The 21,236-nt window shown below is 35.8% G+C and overlaps 9 protein-coding genes across 9 annotated transcripts; 3 read left to right on the top strand and 6 right to left on the bottom strand.

Annotated features, from left to right (window-relative positions):
• Positions 1 to 149: 149 nt before the first annotated feature.
• EV154DRAFT_572116 (uncharacterized protein) lies at positions 150 to 367 on the bottom strand (the record flags this gene model as incomplete). The annotated part of the gene is made up of 2 exons (XM_051606311.1): positions 150 to 274; positions 331 to 367. The coding sequence occupies 2 exons, from the start codon at positions 365 to 367 to the stop codon at positions 150 to 152; spliced, it is 162 nt and encodes a 53-aa protein (XP_051450271.1).
• A 212-nt stretch (positions 368 to 579) lies between these two features.
• EV154DRAFT_488681 (40S ribosomal protein S3) lies at positions 580 to 1,516 on the bottom strand (the record flags this gene model as incomplete). Its single annotated transcript, XM_051599169.1, has 3 exons — positions 580 to 1,171; positions 1,232 to 1,338; positions 1,484 to 1,516. 3 exons carry the CDS (start codon positions 1,514 to 1,516, stop codon positions 580 to 582), a joined length of 732 nt encoding a protein of 243 aa, XP_051450270.1.
• A 624-nt stretch (positions 1,517 to 2,140) lies between these two features.
• On the bottom strand, positions 2,141 to 3,768 carry EV154DRAFT_488680 (pseudouridine synthase; the record flags this gene model as incomplete). The annotated part of the gene is made up of 4 exons (XM_051599168.1): positions 2,141 to 2,568; positions 2,621 to 3,218; positions 3,275 to 3,368; positions 3,428 to 3,768. 4 exons carry the CDS (start codon positions 3,766 to 3,768, stop codon positions 2,141 to 2,143), a joined length of 1,461 nt encoding a protein of 486 aa, XP_051450269.1.
• Positions 3,769 to 5,770: 2,002 nt separating this feature from the next.
• EV154DRAFT_541051 (uncharacterized protein) lies at positions 5,771 to 8,053 on the bottom strand (the record flags this gene model as incomplete). Its single annotated transcript, XM_051604467.1, has 4 exons — positions 5,771 to 5,810; positions 7,118 to 7,422; positions 7,487 to 7,944; positions 8,011 to 8,053. The coding sequence occupies 4 exons, from the start codon at positions 8,051 to 8,053 to the stop codon at positions 5,771 to 5,773; spliced, it is 846 nt and encodes a 281-aa protein (XP_051450268.1).
• Positions 8,054 to 8,529: 476 nt separating this feature from the next.
• EV154DRAFT_557198 (ribosomal protein S5 domain 2-type protein) lies at positions 8,530 to 9,746 on the top strand. Its single transcript, XM_051605411.1, has 3 exons — positions 8,530 to 8,833; positions 8,912 to 9,434; positions 9,496 to 9,746. Exons 1-3 carry the CDS (start codon positions 8,580 to 8,582, stop codon positions 9,628 to 9,630), a joined length of 912 nt encoding a protein of 303 aa, XP_051450267.1. The 5' UTR covers positions 8,530 to 8,579; the 3' UTR covers positions 9,631 to 9,746.
• On the bottom strand, positions 9,607 to 10,826 carry EV154DRAFT_533015 (uncharacterized protein). Its single transcript, XM_051603954.1, has 4 exons — positions 10,540 to 10,826; positions 10,284 to 10,462; positions 10,078 to 10,201; positions 9,607 to 10,017 (listed from the first exon to the last, which is right to left on the bottom strand). Exons 1-4 carry the CDS (start codon positions 10,571 to 10,573, stop codon positions 9,764 to 9,766), a joined length of 591 nt encoding a protein of 196 aa, XP_051450266.1. The 5' UTR covers positions 10,574 to 10,826; the 3' UTR covers positions 9,607 to 9,763.
• Positions 10,827 to 14,185: 3,359 nt separating this feature from the next.
• Positions 14,186 to 16,519, bottom strand: EV154DRAFT_475163 (Sas10 C-terminal domain-containing protein). The gene is made up of 5 exons (XM_051597974.1): positions 16,329 to 16,519; positions 16,215 to 16,268; positions 15,661 to 16,156; positions 15,023 to 15,599; positions 14,186 to 14,960 (listed from the first exon to the last, which is right to left on the bottom strand). The coding sequence occupies exons 1-5, from the start codon at positions 16,450 to 16,452 to the stop codon at positions 14,433 to 14,435; spliced, it is 1,779 nt and encodes a 592-aa protein (XP_051450265.1). The 5' UTR covers positions 16,453 to 16,519; the 3' UTR covers positions 14,186 to 14,432.
• A 548-nt stretch (positions 16,520 to 17,067) lies between these two features.
• Positions 17,068 to 17,798, top strand: EV154DRAFT_541048 (Pre-mRNA-splicing factor of RES complex-domain-containing protein; the record flags this gene model as incomplete). The annotated part of the gene is made up of 3 exons (XM_051604466.1): positions 17,068 to 17,387; positions 17,457 to 17,535; positions 17,589 to 17,798. The coding sequence occupies 3 exons, from the start codon at positions 17,068 to 17,070 to the stop codon at positions 17,796 to 17,798; spliced, it is 609 nt and encodes a 202-aa protein (XP_051450264.1).
• A 382-nt stretch (positions 17,799 to 18,180) lies between these two features.
• Positions 18,181 to 19,234, top strand: EV154DRAFT_533011 (uncharacterized protein). Its single transcript, XM_051603953.1, has one exon. It carries the CDS (start codon positions 18,268 to 18,270, stop codon positions 18,868 to 18,870), a length of 603 nt encoding a protein of 200 aa, XP_051450263.1. The 5' UTR covers positions 18,181 to 18,267; the 3' UTR covers positions 18,871 to 19,234.
• The last annotated feature ends 2,002 nt before the right edge of the window (positions 19,235 to 21,236 follow it).

Here is a 21,236-nt window from a genome sequence, read left to right as displayed (position 1 = left end):
AAATGATTTGGTTCTCCAGAGCTTCTTGAACTGCTAAAGCCATAGAAGTAGCACGAATTACCATTGCACCTAAACCGTGAAGGGTGACAGACTTATGGCTAAATCAGTGTTTCATTAGCGAAGTGCGCATGTTTGTAAGCTTAAACCATTTACTTTTCTTTTAACATTAGTCGTGTCACTCGCTTTATGATGGCATACGTTTTACTCTTATTTGAGATATAAATGTCGGTAGGTACTGCAGCAGGTCTCTGAGGTGCTCTTTTATGAATGCTACCTATATTGCTTGTGTTAGTCGTTGTTATGATCAAAAGGCGATTTAGAAAGATCTACCTTCTACTGGTGATCTTTTCTCAAGTATTTCTTTCATGATGCGTGCAGAACCAGGATAAAGTTTTTCAGTTTAAAATTCGAATCAACTGCCTTTCGGGTATGCAAGTCACGGAAATTTCACTCTACTTTATAGTTTATAATTCATATTCATAGGGGTAGAACAAAAATGCATTAATAAGTTGTTGTTGAGTGTAAAAGGTTTTATTTTAATTTTAAATTGTAGACAGACAGAAAAAAAAAAAGAGAATATTAAGCATCGACAGGAGTTTCAGTAGCGGCAACAACAGGAGCAGCAGGTCTGAAATCTTGAGAAGAGGGCTCTTCGATTCTAGCATCTTCCTTGGGTTCAAGGATTGTGACGATATCGGGGAGAGAGAGTTTAGGTCCGTTGCGACCAGTAGGGTCGTTATCCAACATAATCTTGACCTTGATACCCAAGACACCTTGACGTAAATCAACGTGACGAACAGCAGTGGTAATATATTCACGAGCGGGGTTACCAGAGTGAATCATGAAGCCATCAGCAAACTTCATGGCTTTGGCACGAGCAGCACGCACCTTACCAGAAACAACAACTTCACAACCCTTAGCACCGGATTCCATAACGAAACGAACAACACCATAACAAGCACGGCGAACGGCTAAACCGTTGAGGAGCTTGAACTTAACAGACTCACATTGAGCAATGGCACAGAGACCACGGTTTTGAACACGTTCAGCATAAAGTTCAACAGCATTCTCGGGGAATTTGAAACGTTTTTGGACAAGAGTAGTCAATTCACGAATACGACGACCCTTCTCACCGAGCACGTTTTGTGTATGGGTGGCACGGATGATGATTCTATTTTATAAATTGTTTAGTTGATTTGTTAAGTCCACAATGTCGAAAATCTTAATTTACTCGGTACGGGCAGGGGTGACACGAACTTCAACACCAGCATAACCATCTTCAGCAAGCTCACGAGTGAAAAATTCGTTTAATTCAGCATAGAAGACACCGTCAGCGACCTAAAAAAATAGGACATGTGTAAATTTCGAAGCTCGACTCTAATCTAGGTACGGGTTGTGTAAAATTAAAAAATTCAACTTACGAACTAATAAAAAATCGTTAATAACTAATCCATAAGCTAGGACATTCGGTATCGTGGTGTACCTTTCTCTTCTTGGAGATTTGAGCAGCAGCCATGATTGTATGTAGGTTACGTTGAAAGGAACGGGATGGATGGATGTCAATTTGACACCACATCTATCCTTCCATAAAAGGAAATTTAAGGTTTTCCGGTCATTGTCCGGGTCGGCTGCTTCAACTTTGCATTGATATGTGTTACTTCAAAATGAAAGGTATTTTTTTTGAATCAATGCAATTCTTTCTGTTTGGCGGAAAGATTAAATCTATGATCCCTTGATTATATTTATCGAAGTAGTATACTTGGGCTTAGTTGAAAGGTATATTATTACAATACGCACTTTGATCCCTTTTCTTTACAACCTTTGCGCATAGCCTGAACTTAAGGTTCATGTCTACATCTACTATGTAATTCTAACCACAAGGGTTAAAAATTCCAGAGGATCCTGGTCTTTGCCATCTACCAAAAATCCTATGTAGACCAAAATCAAATAATTTCATGTATTTTTTACACACCACCACGAGTTGAAACAGTCTTAGGATCGGAAATCCTGTTTGATTATGTGATAACAAAAATATCCAACTTAAGCGTGGGCTAAATATGATTTTTATTTTTCCATTCTTTTGAGTTCATAGTTTTGCGTGTTAGTTTTACATGCTGACCAACTTGTGCTTGAAGTTTGTTCAATCCTCTTCTACCTCATCATCAGATTCCGTCTTGACAACGGGTCTATTGTACTTTGTATGTACAAGACATTCTTCAGGAATGATACCATCTTTGTTCAAATATAAATAATCGTCACCGATATGGGCATCCAAAGAAGTTAAATAACCATCGAAAACATGCTCTTGGTTTTCAGCTTCGAAAATCTTTTTATAAATCCATTCTTCTTTAAATGCTTGAATTTTATCATCAAAATTCTTGAAGTCCACTTCACCACGTTCAATCTGATTGGCTTTGGTGATCATCTTTGTGTTATAAACATTGAAAATAGGTCTCTCCAATAACAATCCAAGTGCTGGTGCTTTAGGAATGTTGATACGAGGATACTCGAATGTGTCTGCAATAAGTGAAATAGGTGTTTCTGTACGTGTGATAAGCATAGCCATAGCTAATATTAAAAGTGAGTATACAAATTCAACAGATACAGTTTTATCACTTACAGATCATTTTACGGATTTGATGCAAAATAAAAGATTGCCCGTGAAGTTTGATACTGACCCATTCAGATCCGTCGATATAGATAGGATCGGATACATTGATGCTCATGATATATCTATTTGCACTTTTATCATTAAATCCTTTTCCATTTGTATAATTGTGATAGTTGTGAGTTCCCTCAAACTCCTTGAGAGCAGTTGTGAATGTTTCCAATTGCTCTTTTGTAGCTCTGTAATCGTGTCTTTCTTGAATAAGTTCCGGTGTACTACGTGTTGTATATTTGGTGATAGGGTTGACGGGATCGTTGGTACAAATCATCAAATCATTATCGGTTGTAGGTGTATCGGTCATGATCTTTTTGATGGGTTTCATAAAAGCACATGTAGGTAAAAGATATTCGTAAACACGAGAATCACACAAATTTTTGGCGTGGAATGATCCAATAACGGGAACATAACCCCAAACACGGATTTGTTCAGGTAAGAATGAATTGATACGTTCAACAACATCATAATCAGTGGGGATTTGCATTTTTAACGATAAGAGATTACCGGCTGCGTGAACACCCTTATCTGTACGAGCTGCTCTCATCCATGAAGACTAGAAATTCGATGATGAATATCTCTTATTTTTTTAAGCATATTAGTGGCAATTACCTTTTTGGGGTCAGACGAATTATCTTTTGAAATGGCGTTGGCTTTCACCATGGCATCAAAAATGACACTTTCAATAGACAAACAGTCCGGATTACTAATAGAAAAAATATATCAGCGCCTGTATAGTATTAGTTAATTCTAAAGAAAGCTTACAGTTGCATGCCTTGGTAACCGGTACCATTGTATCCAACAAACAAAGCAACCTTCTTTTTAGGAATACGAGGTTCTTTTGGTCCTAATGATTCAGGACGAAGTTGAAGTCCTCCGGCAGGCATCTTTTGTTCACCACCCTCCTTCTTTGTCTTCTTTGCCCAACTATCTTTCTTGCCATTACGCTTTTTCTTTGATTGACGTGGTTTAGAATCGTCATCGATATCCATGGATCGTTTAGAGCCAGTCCTTTCGTTGAGTGTAGGTCTTTCTTCTGTCATAACAGTGGCTAATGGCTGGTCTGGTTTAACAGCGGGTTTTTCTTTAGAGAAGCTACTACCCATTTTATAATAATATGTACAAAAAAGAAAGAAAAAATTTTTTGGGGCCTGACATGTCTTTGTCAAAATCCCGCCTTATTTTATTGGTGGATATTATCCAATTATCAATCTTGAATTTTTTGGGATTTGAACATAAAAGTGCTTGTGCGCAGAAGGATTATATGACATGATGGACTTGTATCCAATTATTTAATGAATAAAAACACATTTTTTCTTTGTTTTATTTCTTTCAATCAAAACTGAAGGTTATATACTCTCCAGGATTCCCATTGACAGACATTATTTTATAGGCATTCGGCTTGTATGATATACTTATGGGGAGTGGGAGGGAAATTAATGTACAATTTTACATCAAGTTTTTTTCTTTAGCCTACCGAGCTATCAACACATGTTTACGATGCAGAGAATTCGCTAAATTTAGATATCAAACCTAATCTTTCTGAAGTTTGGTTTTATGTCTACACCAAGCAGCTATCGTTCCGAGCCTGTCTCAAGATACAATCACTGATGGAATCTTTAGGGAAGGTGCCATAGATACGTTCTATTTTGGCAGAAAAGACAATTCACCAAACAAGACTGAATTTTTTTAAGTGAAGATGATACCAATGTTGTGGAATCCAGTAAACAATATATCTAAGCGTATAGAATGTGTAAGTAGCAAAGAAATCCAGTCGATTTCGTTTACCAGAGGTAGAGCTCAACATACCTGTTACTTTTGCACCAATTCATTCATATATGGCAGCGAGCATTATTGATGACAGATGGGCAAAAATTAGAGACAGTAGTTCAATTACAGTAACAGATGGGGATGCTCTATTAAATGTCAAAAATAAGCTCCTTAAATATCAACAGTATACACATCACAACTACCGTTAAAAAAACCTCGTCTATTATGATTTATACCGCAGACCCAAAATACATAAGAACATCTGCAGCGGTGCGCTTAAATTTCCACTGAATAAATGTGTCATTTTCAAGTCGAACTGAAAACGAAATATCATTTTTCAGTGAGTCCCCAACGGTTAAAATAAATTACTAAAGCCATAGGTGGTTCTCGTAATGATCATCATAAATTTTTATTGTCCATTTCAGTTGGAGTAGGGATATGGTTGGAATTGGCAGCCTAGCTGCTCATTTGGTTTGAAAAGTTAAGGAAAAGAAACGAAAAATTAAATTTTTAATCTGGAAGCTATTATTTTAGTGTGAGTTTTAATGCAACCGCTGCAGACACATCTCACTAAAAATGACCACTAAATAAAAGAAGTAGGTATGACAAAGAGTTTAGTATTGAGAATCCTGACGATTTACCTTGTAATGAGATCGTATTTAAACTAGAAGGTGTACATAATGAAAATCCTACATACATATCTGCGCAAGCTACTTTTGAGTAGTCTGAAATAATAGTGCGACTGATAATGTTTTGACTCGCTACAGAGACGATGGTAATCTACTTGAAATTACTGTTAAAATTACTATGATGGAGGTCTATACTCAGTAGAAGATGGTAACTTTCACGATAATGACGAAGTTCTAATTGACAGCTTTTCAGATATATGATACATAATTACGGGTAGCGGAACTGGCGTTGATTCATTTTAAGACATGCTAGATTATGCTAATCCTATCAAAAGACATAGATCTGGCTTTTATAAAGCTGAGTTAGACATAAATGAATTTACTTTATTACTTTCTAACTAGAATATCACGCAACATTGATCTGATTTCTTTGTTAAAAGAACCGATGGGGCGGCACAACCATTTGTGGAAGCAGATGCCTCATGGTACGGCATAGTTCTTGGTATTGGCATACCTTTTTTTTCTGGTAGCATGTTACGGGCTAAATATAAAGGATTTGCGAGGATTGCCTGTCAGAGATTTGGCACCGAAAGTCGATCAAAGACATCCTCCTGTCAAATTTAGTCATGGAGGCATTAACCCAGAGGATTCTGAAAAATTAGGATCTGTGCTAAATATGGATGATAACCCCATTGTGCTTGGAATTGTTTTAATGTAACATAATCATCGTCTCTTGTTTGAATATAATACTTTACACTGTTACAATCTTTTTTTTTTTTTTTTTTTTTTTTTTTTTTGCTTATAACAAATTAGACGATGTTATTTTAAAATGACATCAAAATTACCTAAGAGATATAAGGACATATTGCAAACATTTAACATAACAAATAATTGATGTTATTTATCGCGATTTTGTATTCATAATGTTTACCCCAACAAAAAAAAGATAATTTAAGCCAAAATACGTTTGTATATTTGGTGTCCAATTTAAGCGAAAAAAAAAATTAGCCAAATTTTGTTTTACAATTGAAGGTATTTCTTTTATGTGTCTATAAGTATTTAGATAATACACGTGTTCTTGTAGTCTTGGTTGCTATCAATAATAATAATAATAGAAAAGGCAGATATAATGGTTAAGCGTTAACTCATGCGTACCTTTTCGTGAACGGTCTAATCTTTCTGTTAAGCTTGTTAGCGTTTTTTTTAAATGGTTCGAAACACCTGTGCTACCATAAACGAGTACTGTAGGATTAGGCCCCGAAAAAAATTAATTGTTATGCGTCGTTTTGATTATTTGGGGGAGGGGGGGGGGTAGTATGGGAATTAAGAAACAATAATAATTTGCATTGATGAGTGTAGCAACTTAGATATAAACTCCTTGTTATTGTCGCAAAAAGTCATACATGTATGTTTGTAAACAACAAATAGTACCTTTAGCAACCGATTCAATCTTGTGATGTAAATTAATAACGATAGTTCTTTTCCATCTGCTTCGAAAAAAACAGATCGCTATCAGTGTGTATGCATGTCGGTTTCAGCTAATTGTGATGATGACCTTTTATTAGTGACTGAGACCAGTGCTCAATTGTTGCATCTCGATACCGTTATCATTGGCTGTCTCGATCGGCGTTGTTAAAAAAAAAGAGAACTTTATAAACAGGTTTTTTTGAGTAGATATGTGTTCCAGTGCATTGTACATTACATATTTTTTTTAGTGAGACATGAATAGTTTTTATATTTTTAAATAGAAGAGAAGGGTATACATAAAAAAAAAAAAGCTAAATAACAGATATTGTCGTGATTAATGCAAAAGTTTGTATGAGAAAATGATTAAACACGTTTTAGGAACGAGGCCTGTGACCAGCAAAGCTAATATGGAGGTGGAACCGATTATTCACCCGAATAGCTAACTTCAGAAGGATCATTGGCAGTAGTTGCGTGACGACGATGACAAGCATTTTCCGGTTGGATTATGGGAGGTTCAGAAGAAGAGGAAGTTGTCGGTATATCAGGATGTGTCAAATGTTTTGAATTTGGTCGATATGCTGATGCGGACCGAGGGGATTTGTTAGGTGTGAATCCCAATAGAGCTCTAGGAATAGGTAAAAGCCCTGTCATGCGTCTTGCTGCCCAAAATGTAAGGTTTATAGGCAAAAACATTAAAGTGACAAGTATTTTTTGCCCAGACTTCTTTTGGTCCTGCTCAATGCTGTAACATATGAATTGGTCAAAGTCTTGCACCTTTTGGTCGATTTCCGTGAACCGTTCTTCAGACCACGATCCAAGTATCTTTTCTTGCTTTTCAAGTCGTCTTATAGCTTTTGTTATATTCTGAAGTGTCGGATTTATGCCATTTGCCACCTAAATGCAAGATATATATAATTAGCATTGTCACCTCGGCACTTATTTTTTTATAGAAATATACCTGTCCTAGATCTCTTTTGGTAGCAAATGCTTTTCTCAAGCCTTCAAGCTCTTCTTCCATCATGTCTAGTTTTTTTCTTAATAGGTCTGTTTCACTTTCGTTCACCATTATTTCACTCTGTAAGAAGACTGTTCTTTCACGCAAAAGAGCCATGACATGAATCAAGGGTTTAAGGGTGGCGGCCAAAACAAAGACGGTGACATTAAAAGTACTCATATACTTGTCATAATTACTTAGAAAGTATCGGCTATATTGAAGTGTATATCCTGCAATACCAGGAGATATTACAACCCAAACTAAACCTATCAGCTCATGTCTCCTTAATTCTTCTTCAACCGATTCTTTACGTTTGATGTCTCTCTTCTTGTTAGGATCCAAGCCCGCTTGGTTGTTATTATTTGTAGCATACTGGTGGATCATGCGGCGGGATCGTGCACTCTCATAATAAGCCCAGGGAACTAAATAATAATAATAATAGGTTATATTAAAACAATGATTTATTATTGTTACATATGATTTATTACCAGTAATCCATTTGTACACATAGTACAGAATCAAGAGTATCATAATAAAGTCACTCCAGACTTCTGCGCTACCTGCGATAAAGGCACCTAAAGTGGGGATGATAGCTAATATAATTGGCCAAGATATGGCTGTTGAAAATTCATTTTTGGGTGCCCCTCTGTCTGTTGGAGTAATCTTTGGTTTACGTTGCTTTGATGGATTTTGAGCTGCAGACTGTTGTGTGGAGCGATTGAAGGAGCGTGGTTTATAGGCGCCCAAAAACCCTTCATCCTGCTCTCTATCCATATTTCCCATCATAATTTTGTAAATAGAGAAAAGAAAAGTATTTAAAAAAAAAAGAAAAAAGAAAAAGTTGATAAACAGAAAAAAAAAAGAACTAAAACGCGACACTCAAGTTTTCATGCGGGTAACGCAAACCGATTTCATTGTGTTTGGCTGTGTGTGTGTTTTGATTGAATTGCCGATTTTGCAGCACAAAAACGCAAGCCACACAATTTTTCTTTTTTAGGGTAAATTTTATTTCAATTATCGAATTTTTTTATCCCCACACACACAGAACAAAAATACCATGCCTGCACCACTTATATCACCAGCAGAAAAGAAGTACGTTGAACTCGGTATTGAGCAAGATTGTCGTGCTGATGGCAGAGCTCGTCTTGAATACCGTCATGTCGTAATGGAGACAGGTCTCTTATCTCAAGCAAGTGGTAGTGCTCGTTGTCGTTTAGGCGATAGTGACGTCCTTGTTGGTGTGAAAGTTGAAATTGGTGAAGTAGAACAAAGCAAACCTAATCAAGGTCGTGTTGTTTGCAACGTCGAATGGTAAACATTCAGCTTTTATCCGTTACCTGACAGACTTTAAAATTCTACCGACTTTATACTAACTAACTCTGTATCTAGTTCACCAAGCGCATCACAACAATTTGAAGGACGTGGAGCTGACGAAATCAACAACACATTGACTTTAGCTATTGATAGACTTTTAAACGGACCTCAAAGTGGTTTAGATCTTGAAAATTTATGCATCATTCCTAATCAGCAATGTTGGGTCATTTATATCGATGCCATGGTAATGGATGCAGCAGGAAATCTTTTAGATTGTATTGTTATGACCACACGTGCTGCACTTTACAACACACGTATTCCAAAGACGGAAATCCAAGATTTAGGTGATGGCGATTTCGAGTTTGAAGTGGTGGACGATGTTGAGGATGCTGAACCCATCAAGGGCTGGGAGAATTTACCTATTTCTGTCACATTATACAAGATTGCTGAACGTTACATTATCGATCCTACTGTTCTTGAGGAATTATGTTCGAGTGTTACTTTGACTGTTGGTGTTAACAAGGACGGCCTTGTTTGCGGTATTCAAAAGGGCGCTACTGGAAGCATTGATCCAAGTTTATTGACAGAGATGATTCAGGTATAACAAACTATTGCCTTATATATATTTGCATACCCAACAATGCTGACCTATATTTTAGACTGCTACAACCTTGGCAAAACCCCTGATAGAACAATTAGATAATAAGCTTTTGGAAGAGGATAAATCTGTACAGGAAAAGAGAAGACAAGGTCAGCATGTCGAGAAACTTGGTTTTTTTGCTGCTGTCATCTAAAAGAGAAGGGTTTCATTTTGTTTATACTCAATTTTTTTTTTATTTTTTTTTTTAAAAATCGTAACATCACATATAATTGTATACTTGATAAAAAATAAAAAAATAAATTATGTTACAACTAGATGTCAAGTAACTATTTGTTTCCAACTGGAGATCCGGCAATCCAAGTGCGTCCAAGACCAAGACTAACCCAGCCAGTTTTTTTGAATAAGTTTGCACTAGGAGTATTAAAGTATTCTACAGTGGCAGAAAAGTAAAGATCTGCCGCCTTTTCAGGAATTGCTTGCTTATAGAAAGCAACATGTTGCTTACATACATCATGTAAAATCACTTCAGCATAGCCTTTGCGACGGTATTCAGGTAAAACATAAAGAGCTCCTACAGCAACTGATAAAAGACTTTTTGAGTTTTCTTTTGATAATTATCATTTGTTTCGAATTGACTTACAGTCACGATGGGTCATAGTCCAGGCAGCCAACTCGTCATTATCAACTCTTCTTATAGCACTTGAAAGGCGGAAACAATCCTCAATATATTTGATGTCATAGGTTACCTTATTTGAAGAGTGTACCTAGTAGATTTAAAGCCGTAAGCAATCAATTTAATTGCATTATGAGTTTGTTAGACGATCTTTTTTTTTTTTTTTTTTTTACCTTTTGGATATCCTGATGTTCTAATTTAGTCAACTTTAAATCATGAGGTAAGGTCATCTCCCCATCCAGATCTAAAGACGATGTTGGTTTAACAAATTTGAAACAAGGAGCCTCAAACTGGGCATCAATTAGTTTATGAAACACTGAAGACCATAACAAGTTGACACCGTGTAGGAAGACTGGTTTTTTTTTAAAAGAATCGTCACATTAGTATTTGACATATTTACCTAAATGTCAAAATCAGGCTTTTATTTACCTTCCCCTTCATGCATTTCCATAAATGCTCTCATGGCAGACTCGAGAATTTCCTTACTTTGATTGTAGAGAATTTCAAGCTGGGGTTCCACAAAGTAATTAGGTAAGATTTTATCTTTGTAAACTGCGCAGTTAGCCAACTCTCTAGCTTCTTCTGTAAAAGTGCCTAAATCCAGGACAACCTCGGAGGTGACAAAAACCCGAGTTCGATGTTTGCTGTCAAAAATCCAGACAACGGGATCTTTACATTGAAAGGGATCGGGATGAGATGTCCAAATGCAGCATTTGCCTTTACGATCAGTTTCGTAAAAACCTGTGCCCAAAAGCCAACCTAGCAACATGGTAGTAGTGGGTACATGCTGAGCCAAGTAATCCTTTAATTGATTATAGTCTTTTTGAAGGGAGAACTTGTGCAATACGGACATCTTTTGAGTGAAAAAGAGAGAGGGCCCCCAAAGAATGGAGTTTCAAACGCCAGTAAATTTTTTTTTATTTTCAGTAACGATGGCTAAAATAATTAGTAATCTGACGGATCGCATTTGATCTCTTTACTTGTCGTAATAGGACATAAGTGCCAGTGCATTTTAAGACCACATGTATTGACAAGATTCTGCAGTTTGGGGTCGAAACGATTTCGATAAATCTCAATGCATCAACGTAAAATGTAAATATATGCAATGATCTAACAAAAATGTTACAAGGTCTTCAAAGAAAACCCTTACGCTAATGTGTGTTTATATAGGGGATTAAAATATGCAAGTATGATGATATAATATACTGTTTAAATAAAAATCGGCATATGACTATAGATGTGCGTGATTGTTTCTCAATGTTGTGAAGGTTTTTCCTTTGTATGTAAGTCTCATAACAAGGGAAATGAAATACGAATCAATCCACTGTATACGAATCAACTCACTGTATACGAATCAATTCACTGTATACGAATCGATTCACTGTATCCCAATCAATTTATTGTAATAATGAAACCAATGCTTTTATTTTAAAAACGTGGTAGATACAATAAATTAGCATGGGAATCTCCGGAGAGCTATGGCAACTGTGAATACCCCAATAAGATGAATATGAAATTCGTTGCATTACTTTTACAAAAAAACTTATCTTGATCTCGAGATGCATAAATCCGTATAATGATGTAGTTGGGCTCCTGAAAGTTCATTAGTATGCCTTTATCGATAAGATTAGTTCAGTATTTCAGAGGGATACTTTATGATAAACAGTTTTAGTCTTGGAACCTTCGAAACAAGCTTCCAAACTGGTTTTTTAATGCACACGTTCACAACGGGTAAACAAGAAAGTGGGGTATTTACGGATATTTGTTTCACATGTTTAGCCAAAAGTAGGTTGTACGATGGGGGGAGGGAGGGAGAGAAAAGGTAGATCGTCAGATAGTAGTCAAAGATATTATGCGGGTACGATAGCCGGACGAATTTGGCAAAAGGAAATGAATAATGGCGGGTCCAATGCTTATCTTTTTTTAATTTGAGCACCCAATCAGGGCGTAATTATTCTTTAAATTCAATATAAACAACTCTCTCGTCAGGATAATTACACAACGTCATTTTATTTTATTTAATCACTCCTTGCCTCTCGATTTAGTCAGGTACCAATGATCCCTTATTACAACAAAACCTTTTCTTTTCTAATCACCATAGTATCCTTTTTTTTTTCTTTTAGCCCAGTTGTCCCTACATGAATCTGAGTAAACTTCTCAGTCTGCATTATGTTGTAGACCTGTAAAAGTGATTTAGGACAGCATGGCAATAATGTAATGTACAATTTTATATATAAACATGAGCAATGTGGGTAATTATCCTTTTTAGTGAATTGGTTTACGCCCTGGTTCTATTCACTTTTTTGCCGTGGCTGTGTTTGCAGCATGTAGACGAAACTACATATTTTCGGTCCCTTAGTTCAACCGAACTTCATTATGCAGTGTGTCGATCAACGCGTCTGTCTTTTGGAGTATTATTTCTCATGCAGCTTATATCGATTTAATTATCATAATACGGTTTAATGATGACACTACGTCCAAGGCTTGGAAAGACTTTATTTACGAGATCTCAGTGTTTTTTGTGCTGCTTTTTTTCTTCTTCTTTATTTTGTTCTTCAGCGAAATGGTGCATGTACATGTCCAAGGTTTAAATTGGAATTTTAATTGTGCTTCCGTATTGTCAAACATGAAAATGTCTCAGTTATAAGAAACGCTTATTTTAAAGTTTTATCTAGTATATTAATATACTAAACAGAAAAAAGAATGAAAGGGCACATTATAGAAGGACTATTAACGAGACAAAAAAGAGGGTATTAGAAGAAAGAGAAAAAAAAAATACAGGTATATGTGGTAAAAGCGTAAATCTATTATTAGTTTTCCTTGCGACTTGTTACAATGTAAAGATGATTTGCAAATTTTTTAATATAAACATTTCATTCTGACGATGGCACACTACACTCACATATACACACCTTTTTTTTTCTTTTTTCCTTTTTCTTCTTTAGTGGTCATGATTTTTGGCTTAATAGCAAATGAGCACTTGAGCACGGGCATCATGCTTAATATATTATAAAAAGTAATTAAATGGGTGTGTGATATAAATTAGACAAACAAACAAGACAGAAAAAAATACAACAATGTTTGTGGCACCTTTTTGTCCCCTTATTTTGTGCGATAAAAATAAATTCTTGCATATTTAGGAGTTGCATTGGATTCTGTCATTTCAATTTTAGTATGCATTATACAGTCAGGATATAGTATTCTAGTCCAGCATGAGACCGTTTTAAAAAAAGAATATGAGAACCCTTTATTAGAAACCGGTGCCGAATCAGACAATGTGATTTTCAGACCTATATAATTAATATAGGGCATAAACCGTAATTGGAAGAGAGAGAGAGAGAGCCCCCTCCCCCTAAACATTAAAGCAGTAATCAGAAAATTCATTACCGGTATGAATTGAAGGCTTCAATATTTTGGAATAATTAGACCACTGGTGGTTAATGAATTATTTCTTTGTATGAATTATAAAAAAATTTATGCTTCAGTGAAATATATCTCTTTGTGTGTCACTTTGAAGACTCAACGCACCGACTTACAGTGAGTATTGTCAACTTGCTCTTAAACTGAACAGTAATTTCTGTCTGGAAAAAGACTACACTGTCTAATGTTATTCGTCTCAATAAATGATTTCCTTTGTCCTTGGTTTCATACTTTCTATGAAAGGGTCTAATATTCTTTTTTGAAAGCCTTCTTAATTTAGAAAAACTTCTGAAATCAAGATAGCCTAACTCCGCGAGTTTAACGTTCGCGGAGTTAATTTACAAGGTTTGAGACACATAAAATGGGCTTGGGAGAGGGGTGGTTGATGGGGGGAGGAGACGCCTTTTTTTTTTCAAGCGGGAGGCTGTACATAATTACCCTTGGGTTATTATATAATTGACAGAGATAGTGCTGGAAATCACATTACCTTGGATACATGAAATTAATTGAATGACCGAATTACTGTCAATAGACAAGGATAACTTTTTTTTTATGATTTACAACTAGCCTGTCAGATTTAAATGTGAACACTACATGCGGTATATGGTCTTACGACTTTAAGCATGGCTTGTCACAACAGTCCAAATGATAAAGTCTATTTTAAACATTTGTTTTGTATGAAATGAAATAGTCATTGATTATATTTTTAATTAGTTTAATAATCATATCATAATTGTTACAAAAAGGCAAAAAAGGAAAACACAAGGTGGTTTTTTTAGTTTAAAAAAGGAGGTGTGTGTGTTGTGTGTGTGTGGGGGGGGGGGATAGATACAAGAATATGAAGTATGAAAAAAAAAAGTGTAATGTAAAAAGGGGGAGAGAAAAAAAAAGAGAGGGAATCTTTACTGCGATAATTTAACGGACTTAATAACGTTAGTCTTTACACCACTCATTTCACCACCATAACCAGAAGTTTGAGGCTTCACAACAGCTCTTGTAGAAGACAACTTCTTCATTTGCTTAGCATACTTGTTTCTATGCTTAACACGAGCATTTCTATTCTCCTTCTTACGATGAGGAGTCAAACCCTTATTCTTCAACATCTTGTAAGATGCTAAACGCTTACGACCTTCCTCTACTTGAATATCACGACTCTCAATAGCAGGTCTTTCAGCTTCGTAATTCTCCAATTTAGCACGTTTGGTAGCTTCTTTACCAGCTGCAATTTCGTTGTAATATTCCTCATCAGAATCTGCTTTACCATGACGAACTTCATCGGCAGCTGCAGTATCCTCTTCATCCCAATCGGCATTATCCAAATCAGCAGATGTATCTTGAGGCTGTGCAACACCCTTACGCTCCTGTTTAACACGATCTCTGTATGGTAAATCAACATCACCCTGATATCTATTAGAGTTTTTGGCTTGTTTCTAAATAATCATTTTTGGTTGGTTAGTACTTTCAATCTGCTAACAAACAAATTCAAACTTACAGCATCAATTTTGGCAACATAATCTCTGATGGATTTCTTCTTGGTGATTTTATCTTCCATATCAATCTCATCCAATCCTTCCAATTCTCCAAAGTCATCATTAATAACTCTCTTACGCTTCTTGGCTGCCTTTTTAAGACTCTTGAATTCTTGCTCAATATCTTCAATTTCGTTCAAAATATCTTGCTCATCTTCAGATTCTTGTAAATCATCAGAAATATCAGAGTCCTGCACAGCATTAAACTTGACAGCCTTTTTGGGGCTAGATTTCTTGGCCTTTTTATTAGCCTTCTCAGCAACTACAACAGGTTCCTCTTCCTCTTCTGATTCTTCATCTAATTCAGTGACAAAGTCTTGAATATCATCTTGAAGTTTCTCTTCTAAGGCCTCTAATTTTTCGAGCGTCTGACGGAGTTTGAATAAAGCTTGAATGACAGGATGATCACGAATATCGTTGGCATCGGATGCCTTTAATGCAAAATAGAATGAAATATTGGTCATGTAGTTCATGACTGTTTGGTATTTGAATAAAATGAATTGAGCTGTTTCGTCTTGTTGCATTCCTTTAGCTTGAATTCTATAATTAATAGAGTGTCAGTTATCTGATAGATGTAAGGGGAAAGCCTTCAACAACTTACTTTTCAACAACGGTCTTTAAGAGTTCTACTGATTCGACATTATCTTTGAATTCATCGAGTAAATCAATCAATTCGGGAGATTCGTTTTGAAGAATCTTTAATTTTTCAGCGACAGGAAGGTTTTTGCGACGTTTTTCAATCTTGATCGTATCAAAAGAAATATCCTCTAAATCTCTGCTGACTTCTTCCACGAGTTTTTTATCGTTGGCTGCATCCTCATCGTTACCGAGACCCCATCCAGCTAAAGCATCGTCTACGAAATCTGCTTCATCCATGTTGGCGAGTTGTTCCTTTTGAATTCTTAAAGCCTCTTCTTCTTCTTCACGCATTTCCTCAAGGTCATCTCCTTCATCATTATCGTAATATGCCTTTTTGGATGTACCCCAAGTTTTATCATCGGCTTCTTCCTCTACTTGCTTTCCAGCAATATCATCGTCGGAATATTCGTCTTCGGAATCAAGGCCTTCTAAACCATAGATCTCGCGATCGCTTTCCTCTATTAATAATAAACTGTCAATACATATCTTAACACTGAGGTTGTAATGGTAAAGTACCTTGTTCACTTTCTTGGTTCTCGTTTAAAAGGATCTTTCCTCTATCGTCATGAACTATTTTTCTTTTGTATGAGTATTCTAGATCTATCTGTCCTCGAAAAAAAAAAAACTTACAGTCGTCTTCTGAATCATGCTCAACATCGTCCCAGGTTCTAATAGCGTCAATTTTATCGCCTTTGGTGGTATCGAGTGCATTATCAGCACCATTACGAAAAACAGCTGACTTTTTCTTTCCCATTTTTTTTTATGTAAAGGTTGTGGGTTATAAAGGTAATCTGTATAAAAAAAAAAAATAGGCTCTTGGGTATTTATTTTTGTGGCTTAAAAAGGGCAGTCCGGGGGAAAAGAGGAAAGCGAGAGAGCAGGAATTCCAGTCTTAGAGTGTAAATTACATATTCATTCCCCCCACACACTTATTCTTTTCCGCCTGATTTTTAATAGAATGGAACAGCTTGACCGTGACGAAATTTTAAAGCAAAAATATCTAGCTCGTGGACCTGGCGATGCTGCAACCAAAGCTTATATAGCGTCTAAATATTTATCCAGTACAAATGACGATGGTAAAAAGAAGCGAAAGAAAAAGACATCGAGTACGCGCAGTAGCAAAAAGATTGGAAACATTGGCATCATTGATGACGAAGATATGGGCTGGAAGTCAGTTGCAGAAGAAAAATCCGAATTACAGAAACTGAAACAAGAACAACAGACGTTGGAACAAGAAGCTATTGCGAATGCAGGAGGTGTATTTCTAGGAACTTCAAATAACTGGGAAACGGTCAGAGAAGGAGAAGAAGAGTCCGATGAAGAACCTGTGGTTGTCAATAGTAGACAGGAGGAAGATAATGTTCCTCGCATGTCCAACGGACAGAGAGCTGGATTGCTGACAAAATCAGAAATTAAGGTAGAGGCACAAAAGGCACGAGAAGTGGAGAAAAGAGCTATGGAGCGACTTAAAAAGGAAAGTAAAGGAGAAAATGCAGAAACAGTATACCGTGATAATTCAGGTCGTAAAGTGGATCCAAAGGTTAAAAGAGCTGAGGAGGCCAGACTAAGAAAGGAAGAAATAGAGAAAGAAGCAAGACGAATGGAATGGGGAAAGGGGTTGGTTCAAAGAAAGGAAGTTGAGGAAGAAAGAAGACGACTTAATGAGGAAAAAGATAAACCGATGGCGAGGTATACATTGTTGCTTAGCAACGAAGAAAAAAAAAAAAAAAAATAGGAGACTAAAAGGTGTCAATCTAGATATGCCGATGATCAAGATCTTAATGATGAGATGAAGGAACGAGAGAGATGGAATGATCCCGCTGCTGGGTTTCTGACTGTAAGGAAAAAAAATAATAGAAATCTAGAATATGTTGTTTAATTATATTATAGAAAAAGACTGGCAAGAAGAGCAAGGGTAAAAGACTAGTGAGACCAAGCTATAAGGGAGCATGGAAACCCAATCGATTTATGATTGCACCAGGGTATCGGTGGGATGGAGTGGATAGATCCACAGGATTTGAAGATATATTCCTATTACAACAGAACCAAAGCAAATCCCGAGCAGCGGAAGCTCATGCTTGGGCGACAGAGGATATGTAAATTATCCCTTTTTTATTCCAATATATACAAATTTAAATCCCCCCAATGAGTCTCCTCTTTAGCTTAGATTCTCCTATTTTATAATAAATGAAAGTTCCCAGGGGGGACATGCTAGTTTCTTGTTAAGTTCGGACCTAGATAATACTGTTTTTACATAACATGTACATTTACCTACATAATTTTTATATTATTATGCAAGTGTATATTTATAAATATACAATTGTCAATAGGATGAAAATGCACAAAAGATCTGCATCACATCAAGACAACAAACACACACACACACTTAATAGGGAAGATCATGATTTATCCCTTTCTTTTTTTATTTATAATTATTAGTTTTCCCTTTTTTTTTCTTGCTCTTTTCTTCTTATTTGACAAGTATATAAAGGACGTCTAATTTGTGTCAATTCCCTAAAAAAAATCAACTTTTTTCTACTTTCCTTATATCAGCCACTTTTTTACTACAATGCATTCCTCTACTTGCACTTTACCTCCTCTTTCAGACATTTTCTTGAATACTAGCACCACTGCTTCTCGTTCTTCATCGTCAGTGCTTAATATTCAAAATCTATTATCATCTCCTTCTCCTGTTCAACCACAACATCACCATCACCATCATCATTATAACACTTCAGCAGCAGCAGCAGCAGCAGCTCATGAACGTAATTTGAAGGCAAAGAGAAAGAGAGCTTCACCCAATCAATTAGTAGTATTAAACCGTATATTTGCTCAAACCTACTTCCCTTCAACAGAAATCCGTATTGAACTTGGAAAGCAACTGGGTATGAGTCCACGTACAGTGCAGATTTGGTTTCAAAATAAGCGTCAAGCACTTCGTTCTCGTGGACGTCATACACCGGATTCACCCACTTCTGCTTCCTTCTATCTTCCTCCCATTTCTCCACCCAGATCTCCTCCCACTGACCTCCGTTTCCATCACTTCCAAGACCAAAACAACTTTTCATTACCTCCATTAAGACTAGTATCTCCACAACATCATTGCAGTCCTCCAACATTATCATATCCTAGTCCAAATTCAATTGATCATCTTTCTTATAGAGATTATTAAATTACAACTAGTAAAAAAAAAAAAAACAAAAAAAAAAACAACAGAAAACCCAAACAACAACAAAAACATTAACACAAACCCCAGACACAAGAAGCACTCTTTCTATTATATATATATACATATATTACTACTACTCATGCCTTCCCCCTCTTTTTTATCATTACTTTTTGTATTTTCGTTTTTATTATGTTTATTTTTTTCATGCTTCTTCTTTTTTTATATCATATGCTACATATATTTGTATATGCCTATTTAATATATATCCAACAACTTATTTATTCGTTTCTGTGCAACTCTTCTTTTTTTAATTGTTTCTCGTTTGATCTCCCCCCTTTTAATAATAATAAAAAAAACATTATATCATAATCCTCTTCTCCCTAAAAAAAAGTCGTTTTTTACGTTATTCCGCGCAGAATTTTTTTTTCTTGACAATTTGTTTAATATTATAAAAGACGACAAGTAGCTCCTATACAACTTCTCTTTTATATAAAACTTGCCCCTGCATGATTGTTTATTCACAATTTACATTAATAATTTATTGTTTGCTTGCTCTTAATACGCCTTTTTTGCAACTATAATTTTAAATAACTTAGGGTTTTTTTCTGTGTTTGTGTATTAAGATAATAGCATGAAAAACCCATATCTTCGGGTCTGATGCATATTTTAAAAAGATAAAACCCTCACACATTGTTATTCCCCAAAGTTGGTTTATTCTTATTGTGGCTACAATTACCCCTCCCCTTTTTTTGCATTCATATATAACATACTTTTTTTTGTCTCTTTACAGTGATCGTTAAAGGAGGAGGAGGGGTTGAATCCAAGAACGAGGACCGCGATGGGGGGAAACACTTTTTTTCAGAGCAGAAAAAAAAAAAGAGAGACGGTAACGGTGCCGAATAATATATACAAATTTGGTAAATAAATAGAACACTTCTTTAAACAATAGACTTTTTTAAAGAAGTATGAATTAATATACTTGTAAGTATATTAATTCATACAAATTGATTACAGGAAGAACAACTCGGACACAAAAAAGAACATACATCTCCCCTAGTTTGTTTATCCCCTAGAAATTGACATTGTACTACTCGATCAACTTTAACACGGACAATGTCAGTAACCTTGATACATAAAGACAAACCTTTTATTATTATTATGGCTCTCCCGTATTACTGTCCCTTTTACCGTACTCTTGTCTTCTCTCTTTCCCCTCTACATCTAAACATATTAGGACATTGGAGCGCGCATATACTTACCAAACAACCATTAGACGTTTTCTTTTTCTTCATGTGAATTGTCTTCTTAATGTATCGCACACAAACCATCTCCTTTTCACTATTTTTTTTTAATTAAGATCTTTTATATAAACATATCTTTTATACCCATCTCCCTCTCTTCTTATTCATATAAATTGTGCATGAAGAGGTTAGTTGTGTGTGTAAAGAAGACATTTCTATAAATACAGATGAAAGGAGAGGAGAGGAGGATGAGGAGAGGGGAGGGGAGGGGAGGGGGGAGAGAATAACAATTCCGTATATCCATGACTCTACATAACTCGAAATCTTGGTAATGTACCCGTTTTTGTTTCTATGTTTGTAGCTATGTGACCTTGTCATACATAATCACACATTTTTTATTTTAAAAAAAGGTAGTTGCATTGAGCAGAAAGGAGATAGAAATAAGGAGAAATACAAGTCTTATAGACGATGTGCAAAGTATGTATAATTAGTTATTTCCTTGTCAAGTAAATTGTAAAATACATCTTAAACTTGATATGGTTTTTAGTAGCAATCTTATGAAAAAAGAAGGGGTTGTTTATGGTATTAAAAACTTGTTTTTTTTCACTCTAACTCTCACTCTCTCTCACTTTTACAAGATAAAGTACTCCTTAAATATAAGATTCCTTGTTGACAGAACAAGAAAGAAGGAAAACAAGTGTCAATAAATACGGAGTCGTATCACTTGGCAGTCTGATTTAAGAATATTTTGCCTCTTTCATACATGTAAATAATCCGGTTTTTGTTTGGTTTTGGGGTGCTACAGGGAGTGATTTAAAAGGATGTTCCTGGATTGTCATTGACAGATGTAAAAAAGAAAAAATAATCTCCTATATATTATTATTGGTCGGCTAAATATATCGCTGTATAGCCACTCCATCATGTGCATAGAGCAATATCACGAGATACAGTATCTATAGAGACAGATAAAAGTTTAAAATATCAAGGGCATGATTATTTCTTATACCGCGATTTCATTTTACCCGCTCCCCTCCCCCTCCCCCGCGCTCCGCCCCCTTGGTTCTTCATCGTAATCTTATACTCTCTCTCTCTCACACACACATAGTTTAATCATGTAAACAGAAACTC

This window comes from Mucor mucedo (genome assembly GCF_025094135.1).
Source record: "Mucor mucedo strain NRRL 3635 chromosome Unknown EV154scaffold_269, whole genome shotgun sequence".
Lineage (NCBI taxonomy): Eukaryota > Fungi > Mucoromycota > Mucoromycetes > Mucorales > Mucoraceae > Mucor > Mucor mucedo.
The sequence above is the reverse complement of the archived record's forward strand: the minus strand, read 5'-3'. Positions and strand labels throughout refer to the sequence as shown.